Raw genomic sequence first — 12,369 nt, 5'->3', positions numbered from 1 at the left:
GAGCACTTGACTTTGAAGGATGAACTTTGGTTTACACTGAGTGAATGGTATCCCTGTATCTATGTGTATTTGAGTAAAATACCAAGGGGGAAACGTCTTTGAAAGATATTTCAGTGCCTTACTCTTGGATTGTTCCAGGAACAGGAAGAGTCACACTTCTATTCTCAAACAAAAGGAGTTTCTGTGTTTCTGTGGTTGGTTGTTGGGTGGGGAGAAAAAAGGGCTTTTAAGGTCTGGTGAGCAACAACAGGTTCTTCTGAATAGTTTTATAACGAGAGGGTAGGTACAAATTGGGCTGTTCTAGCTGAAAGAATTGCTTGCCTTTTCAGATGTTGCTAGCACATTCCCTCACCTCCCCCATATGAGGGGTGCTTGAGTATGCTCTGGAATGATTTAGCTGAGCTTATTCCCTTATCTGAGAGCAGGAAGCCAAGAGGAAAGCAGCTGCCACCTGTTTCTCTCTACTTTCCAGAGATCAAACAGGATCCTGAATTAGTTTCTTGGACATCTTGTGAATATCAGAAAACATATTTTGGAGGGTAAGAAGACCAAGAGATATGGGGTCTATGGTTATTTCCATTGATCTCAACTAGTCTTCACCTGGAAACAAACCCTCACAGGAAATCTTCCCTAAGCAGGAAAGGAACTATTAAAGGTGAGAGCTTTCTTAATTTTTCACTTTTGTTTTTGGCCAGTCCTGGGGCTTGGAATCAGACCTGAGCACTGTCCCTGGCTTCTTTTTGCTCAAGGCTCGCACTCTGCCACTTGAGCCACAGCGCCATTTCTGGCCGCTTTCTGTATATGTGGTATATGTGGTGCTGGGGAATTGAACCCAGGGCCTCTTGTATATGAGGCAAGCGCTCTTGCCATTAGGCCATATCCCCGGCCTAATTTTTCATTCTTTTTTTTTTTTTTTTTTTTTGGCCAGTCCTGGGGCTTGGACTAGGGCCTGAGCACTGTCCCTGGCTTCTTTTTTTTTTTTTTTTGCTCAAGGCTAGCCACTTCTGGCCATTTTCTGTATATGTGGTGCTGGGGAATTACGAGGCAAGCACTCTTGCCACTAGGCCATATCCCCAGCCCTAATTTTTCATTCTTATGCTTAGATTCCTCCCTCCAAAATTTATTACTAAAGAGGATATAATCTTAGTCTTACAGAAAGATACAGTAAGGGAAAATAATGATTGCATGAGAATGTTTACATTTTCTTTCTCCTAGAAATTCTTTCCTCCCACCAATATCTTGTTTTCTCTGGTGTCATCCTATATCTTGTATTTAAAGGGTAGGTGCGGTTGTCTGCATTAGATTTGCAGTTAAGGGGGATTGGAGAGTAATTACAGATATGTGGTATTTGATAAGTTATTTAGCTTCTGTTTTCCGGTCTGTAAGAGAGATCTAGCAGTGATACATTCTGGGATAGTTGTCAAGATTAAATGGGAGAAGCTGGGGATATGGCCTAGTGGCAAGAGTGCTTGCCTCGTATACATGAGGCCCTGGGTTCGATTCCCCAGCATCACATATACAGAAAACAGCCAGAAGTGGTGCTGTGGCTCAAGTGGCAGAGCAAAAAGAAGCCTGGGACAGTGCTCAGGCCCTGAGTCCAAGCCCCAGGACTGGCAAAAAAAAAAGATTAAATGGGATAATGTAAATAAATATTTCTGGTACACATTAAATATTGTATACACACAGTTGTGTTTGTGTGTTACCTATGTTTTAAATCGAATGAACTCTGAGGGATTGCAGTGCAACTTGGGCGATTAAAGAAAAGTCTGTACTTTGCTAAGAACTTAAAAAAACAACAACCGATTGACTAGACACTGAATCAGACCAGTGAATTCTGTATGGTAAAAGGTATCTTAATAAGTCAGTTGCTAAACAGGAGCAAGAAATCTCATAGTTTCTTTTTGAAAGGACTTTAAGATTTCTAGAATTGGTGCTGGGAATCTTTCCTGGATTTTTGTCTCCAGATCTGGTAGAAATTCTTGGACCTAACTGAGAGCTACATTCTAGGATAATAAGTGATGGGAGGCAAAGTAAGAAATAAAGGGTAGGGACTTCCTCCTACTAATTGTACCTTTATGTCAACAAGCGCTCAGTTGTTTCTCTTTCGCTCCTCTGAGGTGGAGGTGGAGGCAGATCCTGATCGCTGTGCGGTGAGCTCCTTGGCATAGTCAGGCTCTATAGATCTCCATCAGCTCTAAGAGGCTCCTAGGCGCTGAGGACAAATATCTCTGTTTATCCAAGAGATCTGAAGATATTTGTCCAGAGAAGAAATACGTGTTTGCTATCAGTTTGGAGTTGACTTTCCTGGGAACTTGTTCACGATTGGTTTGTAATTGGAAGCATTGTGTTCGGCTCAAGGTGTGCTTCGTCCTCTTGAGCCTCCTCTTCTGACGGTTGCCAGTTCCAGGAACATGATCCCATGGAAGAAACTGTGTGGGCGCTATCACTTGTGGGCCATGGGCCTTTATATGCTTTTGGCCATCCTTGCTCTGAAACTTTCTCTCAGATTTAGGTGTGATTTGGACTTCAGAGAATTTCAAAGCCAGAGCTGCAAGGATGTCTTGTACAACTCCCTGAAGCTCCCAGCAAAGCGTTCCATCAACTGTTCAGCAATTACTCGAGGGGACCAGGAGGCAGTGATCCAAGCTGTTCTGAATAATCTGGAAATCAAAAAGAAGCGGGCGCCTTTCACAGACGAGGACTACATCGCTGGGACCAGAGACTGTGAGCTCTTTAAGACTGAAAGGAAATTCATACAGTTCCCACTGAGCCGAGAAGAGTTAAACTTCCCTATTGCATACTCGATGGTGGTTCACGAGAAGATTGAAAACTTTGAAAGGCTGCTGAGAGCTGTGTATGCCCCTCAGAACGTATACTGTGTTCATGTGGATCTCAAGTCTCCAGAAAGTTTCCAAATGGCGGTTAGGGCCATTGCTTCGTGCTTCCCGAACGTCTTCATAGCCAGTAAGCTGGTTCCAGTGGTGTATGCCTCCTGGTCCCGGGTACAAGCTGACCTGAACTGCATGGAAGATTTGCTCCAGAGCTCAGTGCCATGGAGATACTTCCTGAATACATGTGGGACAGACTTTCCTATGAAGACCAATGCTGAGATGGTCCAGGCCCTGAAGCTTTTGAATGGGAAGAACAGTATGGAGTCAGAGGTGCCCCCCGAACACAAAAAAATCCGCTGGAAATACCACTATCGGGTGACGAACAAGATACACCAAACCATGGAGAGGAAGGACCCTCCCCCTGAAAATATAACCATTTTCTCTGGGAATGCCTATATGGTGGCTTCTCGGGACTTTGTTCAACATGTCTTAAATAATCCCAAATCCCAACAACTGAGAGAATGGGCCAAAGACACCTATAGCCCCGATGAGTTCCTCTGGGCCACCCTTCAGCGTGCCTCATGGATGCCCGGCTCAGTTCCCCTTCACCGCAAGTTTGATAGCTCAGACATGAATGCCATTGCCAGGCTGGTCAAGTGGCAGGGACACGAGGGGGATATCAACAAAGGGGCCCCTTACAAGCCTTGCTCTGGGACCTACCAGCGGACGATCTGTATTTATGGGACTGGGGACCTGTATTGGATACTCCAAAACCATCATTTGTTGGCCAATAAGTTTGACCCAAAGGTGGATGATAATATTCTCCAGTGTTTAGAAGAGTACCTACGTCATAAGGCCATCTATGGGACTGAACTGTAAGACATACTATGGAGAGATTGCTACCCCCTGTGGCAGGGACATGCGCAGACATTCCAGGAACTTCTGGGATAGTGTGGGGGGTGGGAGACCAGGCTACTGGAATCCATGGCACTTAGGGTGAAAGGGGACTGCTCTTGGAGTGTGGGTAAGTAGGTCTGTTGCCTTATATATTGCTACCCTGAGTGAACGTTGTCTATTTTTCCACCTCTATCCCCAATAGTGTCTCCTCTGGCTTTCTCTGAGAGTGAGATGAAGAACCACTGTTCTTTTGGAACAGTAAGGGAGGGACATATAGCAGGGACCTTGTATTTTGGCTGAAACCATAGTATTATGTTTTCAACTGTATGGAGATCCTGTTTCTAATAATCTTAAGTTTGGTAGTGGTGGAAAGAACCTTCCCTTTGTACTATTAACTTGAAGTAGCTCCGGATTCAACACCCCCTACCTCTGTTTTGTTTAATAAAGCAGAACTAACATGAACAGACGAAATGTGTGACCTTTTTGCTTATAACTATTGGGGACATTTAACAATCTCTATTTAGGCTGGGGATATGGCGTAGTGGCAAGAGTGCTTGCCTCGTATACATGAGGCCCTGGGTTCGATTCCCCAGTACCACATATACAGAAAATGGCCAGAAGTGGCGCTGTGGCTCAAGTGGCAGAGTGCTGGCCTTGAGCAAGAAGAGGCCAGGGACAGTGCTCAGGCCCTGAGTCAAGGCCCAGGACTGGCCAAAAAATAAAAATAAAAATAAACAATCTCTATTTAAATGTGTCTATTATCTCAGATTGAAAAAAGAAGACAAAGAACAGAGCTGATTTTTCATTAAGGAAACCCACATTCTGTTTACATTACCAGATTCATGACTTGTCTGAAAGAGACAAGGTAGGATGACTAAGCCAGTTTCTCCACCCATGTCCTTATCGGAAAATTATGGCATTCATTTTGCAAGCTTCTCAGACAAAGCTTAATGTTCCCTAACATATAGTAATCATTTAGATAAGGTCATATGTAATTTATTATGCAAACTGGAACAAATTTTAGTAGAGGACAGACTGCAGTGTTGATAATTATGTTGAGGAAAAATAAACCATAGCTATCTCGCTAAACCAGGATGTCTTGATTATTCTATGTTTAGGCCTCATGAGTCAAAGCTCCTTTATTTCACTATGGGAATGGAAGGGTCACTATATGTGATTCTTCAGAATCTTGTTGGTGAGATGATAGTGAATTTACATACATAAATATGTATGTATAAATATGCACTGGCATGCACATAATCCTCAATTCTCAGGTGTTACTGAGTGGAACAGATTCCTTTCTGGAATTCCAGAGATAATTGTTGGCTACTGTATAGTGTCCTAAAATGGGCAAAAAACTATATGTACTGATGTTTGACTAAAGCATAGCTAATTTTTTTGCATGTAATATGCTTTGGAAAACTGGTTTATGTAATTAAGTGAGTTAATTAGAACAATCTAACATTCACTTTGACATTTCATGAGGTTGTTCATGTGTGTCTTCATTTCTAATTTTGATTTAGTCATGTTTCCTCTGAGCAATCTTTCTCTATTGTACATGTGTCTCAGACACACATTCTCTGTGTGTGTGAAACTCTATGACATAATGAGTGTTCTTTATAAGTTAGTGATTCCTTTGTGTAAGGTGGTACCCTGTTATGACTGATACAGTACTGAATCTTTTTCACGTCACTCCCAGCCCTGCCCTAGGGTGATTGATGAATAGTTTAACTCTCAATAGATGTGCTGTTGCTAACAGTGATGATTGCCCTGACCTTCCTCTCCCCTTCCTTGCCAGGAAGGTGAGAATTGAGCTGAAGCATTCATGATGTACATGTGCTGAAACAAGAACTCAGGTCTTTGACCTCAGGGTCAACTTGCTCTAAAAGCTTTCATATGAGTTGTTATGATTTCTCATATAAATATAGTTAGGAGATCAGTGTGTAAATGTGCTATTTTGGGGGAAAATAAGTTGTCCCAATTTTTTTCAAGCCCTGAAAATCCCTCTAGAAATCTATTCAGGTAGGTAGAGAGTGTTCTTTTATCTAATAACATAAAGTCTTCATATCAGAAGGCTCAATTTCTCTCTTTTATTTTTTTTTCTTTTTTGGTACTGGGGATCGAACCCAGGACGTTGCACTTGCTAGGCAAGCGCTTTGCCACTGAGCTACATCCCAGCCCAAGGTGTAGCCCAGGCTGGTCTCAGACTCGTGATCCTCCTGCCTCATCCTCCTCGTTGATTACCGGCGTGCACCACCACGGCCGGCAAACAGTTTCCTGTGATTTTGTTTTGTTTTGTTTTCTTTTTTTGGCCAGTCCTGGGCTGTTGGGGTTCAGCTTTGGCCTTGAGGGGGAAGGGCAAAGGAGAGCGCTCCCGAGATGCCGCCCTTCCCCCAGCCCTGGGGGAATGCAGAAGCAGGCCACAATTCTCTGGGTCCAGAACCAGAAGAACTGGCTTTGCGACCAGCCCCCCAACTTTCTCGCCAGCCTATGTGCTCCCCAGTCTCGCGGGCTTTCCCCCTGGGGTGGTGCTAAGCAAGTGACGTTAGCTCACGAGGGGGTCCTATGACAAGCTCGCCAGCCTATCGCCAGCTCTCTGATCGATCACCCCTCGTCGCCCCCTACTATATCAGCTGCTAGCCCCTCCCTTATTAAATCAAATTTGCTCTTGAAGTGTCTCCGAGATCCGCATATGCTTGGCTTTCTTCACGGGTAAGGAGGGAGGTAAAGCGATCTCGCACGGCCGAGTGCACCTGAGGTCTTTCCTGAGCCCCCCCCACTCCACTCTGGCCTTACCTACGGATCAGGTGACCAGGGGAGAGGGTGAGAAAGGGATCGATTAGAGTAGAGCCTGACCCCCCGCGCCAGGGGAGGCAACCCGAGCCCGGCACTGGGCCTTGGACTCAGGGCCTGAGCACCATCCCTGGCTTCTTCCCGCTCAAGGCTAGCACTCTACCACCTGAGCCACAGCGCCCCTTCTGGCCGTTTTCCATATATGTGGTGCTGGGGAATCGAACCGAGAGCTTCATGTGTAGGAGGCAAGCACTCTTGCCACTAGGCCATATTCCCAGCCCCTCAATTTCTCTTGTTTAATATATTTTAGAATTCATACAGTTAAACCAGTATATCTGTTGATTTTTTCCTTCCCTACTGAGTCTTATCTGTGTCTTTAACCTTTCTCTGGAAAGAAAAACAATCGTATACATGAATTGAATATGTTTGTATTACCTTTGGTGGTTTAAATTTCCTCATCTTTGACTTCTGGGCTATTAATTGAACTTTAAAACTTTTTTTTTTTTTTTGCCAGTCCTGAGGCTTGAACTCTCTTTGCTCAAGGCTAGCACTCTACCACTTGAGCCACAGCGCCACTTCTGGCCTTTTCTCTTTATTTGGTATTGAGGAATGGAACTCAGGGCTTCATGCATGCTAGGCAAGCACTCTACTGCTAAGTCACATTCCCAGCCCAATAACTATATTTTTGTTGCACATTCTGTTCAATATAATCTTGTTTTTCTCTTGGTTAAGTGAAAAAAATTAAAGTAGAAGAAGATAAGGCAATTGATAAATTTGGGGACATATAATTTATATTTATGGTTTTGTTTTTTTTCCCAGTCCTGGGTCTTGAACTCAGGGTCTGAGCACTGTCCCTGGCTTCTTTTTGTTCAAGACTAGCACTCTACCACTTGAGCCACAGCGCCACTTCTTGGGGACATATAATTTAGAGAAATCAAGTATTTTGCCTAGAAATGAAAGACTAACTAATAATGTATTGTCTGCCTTAATATGCTCTGGGATCTATTCTTTTTTTTTTTTTTTTGGCCAGTCCTAGGCCGTGAACTCAGGGCCTGAGCACTGTCCCTGGCTTCCTTTTTGCTCAAGGCTAGCACTCTGCCACTTGAGCCACAGCGTCACTTCTGGCCGTTTTCTGTATATGTGGTGCTGAGGAATCAAACCCAGGTCCTCATGTATAGGAGGCAAGCACTCTTGCCACTAGGCCATATTCCCAGCCCCTCTGGGATCAATTCTTTTTTTTTTTTTTTTTGGCCAGTCCTGGGCCTTGGACTCAGGGCCTGAGCACTGTCCCTGGCTTCCTTTTTGCTCAAGGCTAGCACTCTGCCACTTGAGCCACAGAGCCACTTCTGGCCGTTTTCTGTATATGTGGTGCTGGGGAATCGAACCCAGGGCCTCATGTATACGAGGCAAGCTCTCTTGCCACTAGGCCATATCCCCAGCCCAATTCTTATCTCCTCTGTTTAGTTTTAAAGCTTATACTGTAAGCAATAAAATAAATTCCATTCATTTATTCCACAAATGTGAATTGAGCTCTTACTATTGTCATATACTGTTCTTGACACTAGGAATAGAGAAATAAATATCACATGAAGGCCACTCCTGTTACTCACAGGCTAACAATAAACAGGTTACAAGTATTAGTAGGAGTCAAATGCTAGAGAGAAATTGGAAGGAACTGATACAGACCTTGGGAAGGTGGGGCGAGGGGATTTTTAAAATTATAAACATGGTTGTCAGGGAAGCCCTTAATGAAAATGTCACATCTGAGTAACATCTGAAGGACAGAGGGATGTCCATGAAGGTAAATGAGGGAGAGTGTTTTAAGCCAATAGGAAAGACATCCAGAGTTCTGGTGCCTGAGTATGAGTTTTTAATGTATGATCAAAAATTTGATTTTGAATCTATAAAACTGGCAATGCCAATTAGAATCTAAGCAGAGATGTTGAAGACATGAGTGTGTACAGGAATTTGAATTCTGGAAATAGGTCTGTTTTAGAGCAACTTATTTGGTATTTATCAACTTAGATTCATGAAGTTGTAATATTAGATGAAAGCCTGTACTCGTCTGTTTTCTACCCAACGCTAGAAACCTTCTAGATCAAATGAGTTACTTAAGTTCATAGGTTTAGAAGGCAGAGTGTCTAAGATTGGCCATCTCCATCATTTTACCACCCCTTTCCCCTGCCCCAAGTCCCAGCTATGCCACAATGAGATGCATGGCATCTTGGTGGGAACGCATACATGAGAGGAAGAGGTCACAAGGTGAGACAGCAAGGAGCAAGGGGAAGGACCAGTCTTGTTTTCCTAGAACAACTCCCTCGCAGGAACTAAAGGACATTGTACAAAACAACATGCATTTCTTTCTTCACCTTGCCTCACGCCTGTCCTATCTCCACTGTGGGGACCATGTGAACATCTGGAGTGCCCTCAAACTATATCCATAGCTAAATTACAAAGATTTGCAGAGGTCAGGGAGATGAAGAAGGGAGACCAATAAAAGTGGGAAAGGAGCAGTTAGTGGGGTGGAAGGAAAACCAGTAAGGGTGGTATTGTGGTAGGCAAGAGGAGTAAGTACTTCAGAGGAGGGAGAGTTGATGACAGCACCAAAATCATGCCAAGGTGAGGGGAAAGTGACTTCTGGAATGAATACCATGGAGGGTGACAGATCAGTTTCTGTGGGTGTGGAGGTAAAAACCACATGGGAAATAATTCAAAGGGAATGCTGACTATTTGGGAGGTTGAGGTTGGGAAGATGAAGTTTCAAGGCCAAGCTGGGCGGGAAAAATTGTGAGTTTCCCTTCTCAACCCAATGCTGGACACAGAGGCAAGAATGCTCACCTTAAGCCACGTGGGAGGCTGAGCTCATGAGGGTTGCTGTTCCAGGTCATCCAGCACGGAAAAGTATAGAGACCCCATCTTCATGGAGGGAAGCTAGAAATGGTGGCACATGCTTGTTCCCACACAGCAGTGATAGGAAAGCCTTAAAACATAAGCTGATTGCTGCCTGGATGCATGCCAAGATGGAGAGCTAAATAAGTAGCAAAGGCATGGTCAGCAGTGTGCCAAATGAGTTCAAACACTAATACCACTAAGCTAGAACGAGAGAGAGAGAAAGAGAGAGAGAATACTAAAACTAGATCCAATGAGTATAAATAATCTGAGCTTTCTTTTAAGCCTAGGGAAGGAGAAAAAGCAGCAAAATTGAAGGCTAAGAGACAGTTGTCTTGAGAATTAGAAGTGATCTTGTTTCTATACTGATAGGAAAGATCTAGAAAAGCCCTGGGAATGAGACCAGAGGATCATCAGCGACTTCCCTGTAAAGTGGGGGACAATTACAGCACAGGAAGCAACTTTTGTCTGGGAAGGAAGCTTGGTGCTGAAGGCAGAGTGGATGGACTCAGCAGGAGGAGGATGGTAGATAAGGTGGTGAGATCTGTAGAGTTGTCTCCCTTTTGTATAATAAACATCTTTGAGGTTTCACACACATTAAAACAAAGTATGAAGATCCCAAACGCACCCAAATGCACGGCTCAAGGTTTACAAAGTGAACACACCCATATAAGCCAGAACCAAGAACAAGATACAGACCGTTCCTAACACACAAGGGGATCCCTTGAGCCCCTTCCCACCAACTGTGTGAGGGCTTGCCACACTCTTCCTCACCAACACCTTTTCTTTTCTTCGATTTTGATACTATATCTGTCTGTCTATATGTCTATCATGCAGGACATTGTGAATGTTAAGTTATTGAGGTGTGGATTTTGTTGGGCTTTCTTTGTAATATTTGTAGAAAAGTTTGATTCTCTTTTTTTTCTTGCCAGTCCTGGGGCTTGGAACTCAGGGCTTGAGCACTGTCCCTGAACTGCTTTTGCTCAAGGCTAGCACTCTATCTCTTGAGCCATAGCTCCACTTCTGGCTTTATGTGGTGCTGAGGAATCGAACCCAGGGCTTCATGCATGCTAGGCAAGCACTCTACCACGAAGCCACCTTCCCAGCCCAATTTCCTTTTTCTGGCCTTGAATTTACTATGTAGTGAGTGACGTAGTTCTGGGGCTCATCCTAGTCTTACCCTCTTAGGGATTATAGCCTGTGATCCAGTATCTTAAAAATACTAGTTTTATCTATCTTGTCTACTTTTCTAGGCGTTTCTGGAGAGTTAATATCCATACTTGTTACTTTTGCATGACTAGATATAAAAGACTGCAAAGTGTCTTCATCTTAGGGAAAAGAATGAATAGAAGCAGAGGGAGACAAGATCAGAGGATCTGTGCCTAGTCCCATAAGCTGGCCGAAGGAAAAGGATCCTGTTGCCCTTGTTTCCAGAAGTGAAATGTAGTCTACCTCTCTACCTGGAGGCAGAATAAAAAGACCTAACTTCACTATGTAGTCTAGGCTCCTCCTGCTTTATACTCCTGAGTGCTGAGATTATAGGTACGGAACACCATACCTGAAAAAAACTAGGTGGTGTGTGTGTAGGTGCATGCATATTAGCACTGGAGTTTAAAGTCAGGGTCTCCCGCTTGGGTTTAGCTTTCGTGCTCACAGCTGGTATTCTACCACTTGAGCCACCACACCTACAGCCCAGTATTCTGCTGGTTAACTGAAGGTGGTGCCTGGGTTGGCTAATATTCTATAAACAGAGAGACTATGTAGCACAAAAAATTACTTAGTATTTTAGGAGGTTTACAAAAGTTATTGTGCTGAATGAATGTTCTTATCAACTTTATCTCTTAGGAGAGAGAAAAAAACATTGCTTCATTTCTATATTCTGGATTAAACATGAACTACAGGATAGGGTTGCCAACTTGTATTAAATGAAAACAGGCTGGGCCTAAGTTTTTTTTTTTTTTTTTTGCCAGTCCTGGGCCTTGGACTCAGGACCTGAGTACTGTCCCTGGCTTCTTCCCGCTCAAGGCTAGCACTCTGCCACTTGAGCCACAGCGCCGCTTCTGGCCGTTTTTCTGTATATGTGGTGCTGGGGAATCGAACCTAGGGCCTCGTGTATCCGAGGCAGGCACTCTCGCCACTAGGCCATATCCCCAGCCCCCTAAGTTGGTTTTGATTCATCAGGACAGCTACTAAAGTTAACTGGTATCTGTCTGCATTATATTTTCCTAGTTTCAGGGATAGGGGAAGTTTTATGTATGAAAAGAGATGATATATGTTTAGCAGGATTTTTTTTTTTTTTGCTGCCTAGTAATTGGGGAGATGTTGGTAAGGTCATTTTGAAATGTCTCAAGGTTGATCAATATGACCAGTTTAGTGTCATGGGATCTAGTTCACGTTGCTGGACAGGGGTTGTTGTTGGGTGGGTATTGCTGCTGGGCTTCGCTACTGAAGCTGTCAAAAGGTGGTATAACTTTTCCTTCAAGTTGTGGTTGGGTTTTCTCGCCTTGGTTTTGTAAAATGAAAAAAGAAGGGGGATTTCCTTAGTAACATTCCACCCAGATTTTGGGTTGAACCTGTTGATATTCTCATTAAGTTACAATTAAGAAAACTAATGAGATCTCACTGAAACAAATGTATTTTCAGAGGGTGAGGATTTACTTCAGTGGAAGAGCATTTGCCTAAAGTGTAAGGCCCTGAGTTTGGTCCTTAGTTCTGCAGAAATAAAAAAGACTGAAACAGGAACAAATGTATTTTCCAATTTTTTTTTTTTTTTTTTGCCAGTCCTGGGCCTTGGGCTCAGGGCCTGAGCACTGTCCCTGGTTTCTTCCTGCTCAAGGCTAGCACTCTGCCACCTGAGCCACAGCGCCCCTTCTGGCCGTTTCCAATTTTTTTTTTTTTTTTGGCCAGTCCTGGGGCTTGGACTCAGGGCCTGAGCACTGTCCCTGGCTTCTTTTTGCTC

The 12,369-nt window shown here is 43.8% G+C and overlaps 1 protein-coding gene across 1 annotated transcript; it reads left to right on the top strand.

Annotated features, from left to right (window-relative positions):
- The first annotated feature begins 1,755 nt into the window (after window positions 1-1,755).
- Window positions 1,756-3,880, top strand: Gcnt3 (glucosaminyl (N-acetyl) transferase 3, mucin type). Its single transcript, XM_048332620.1, has one exon. It carries the CDS (start codon window positions 2,412-2,414, stop codon window positions 3,708-3,710), a length of 1,299 nt encoding a protein of 432 aa, XP_048188577.1. The 5' UTR covers window positions 1,756-2,411; the 3' UTR covers window positions 3,711-3,880.
- The last annotated feature ends 8,489 nt before the right edge of the window (window positions 3,881-12,369 follow it).

The sequence above is a fragment of the Perognathus longimembris genome, chromosome 23 (genome assembly GCF_023159225.1).
Source record: "Perognathus longimembris pacificus isolate PPM17 chromosome 23, ASM2315922v1, whole genome shotgun sequence".
NCBI classification, from domain to species: domain Eukaryota; kingdom Metazoa; phylum Chordata; class Mammalia; order Rodentia; family Heteromyidae; genus Perognathus; species Perognathus longimembris.
Note: the sequence above shows the minus strand (reverse complement) of the source record. Positions and strands in the feature narration are given on the sequence as shown.

Excerpts from the sequence above, each read along its gene's own strand:
- Gcnt3 (XM_048332620.1), top strand. The coding sequence starts at position 2,412 with ATGATCCCATGGAAGAAACTGTGTGGGCGCTATCACTTGTGGGCCATG.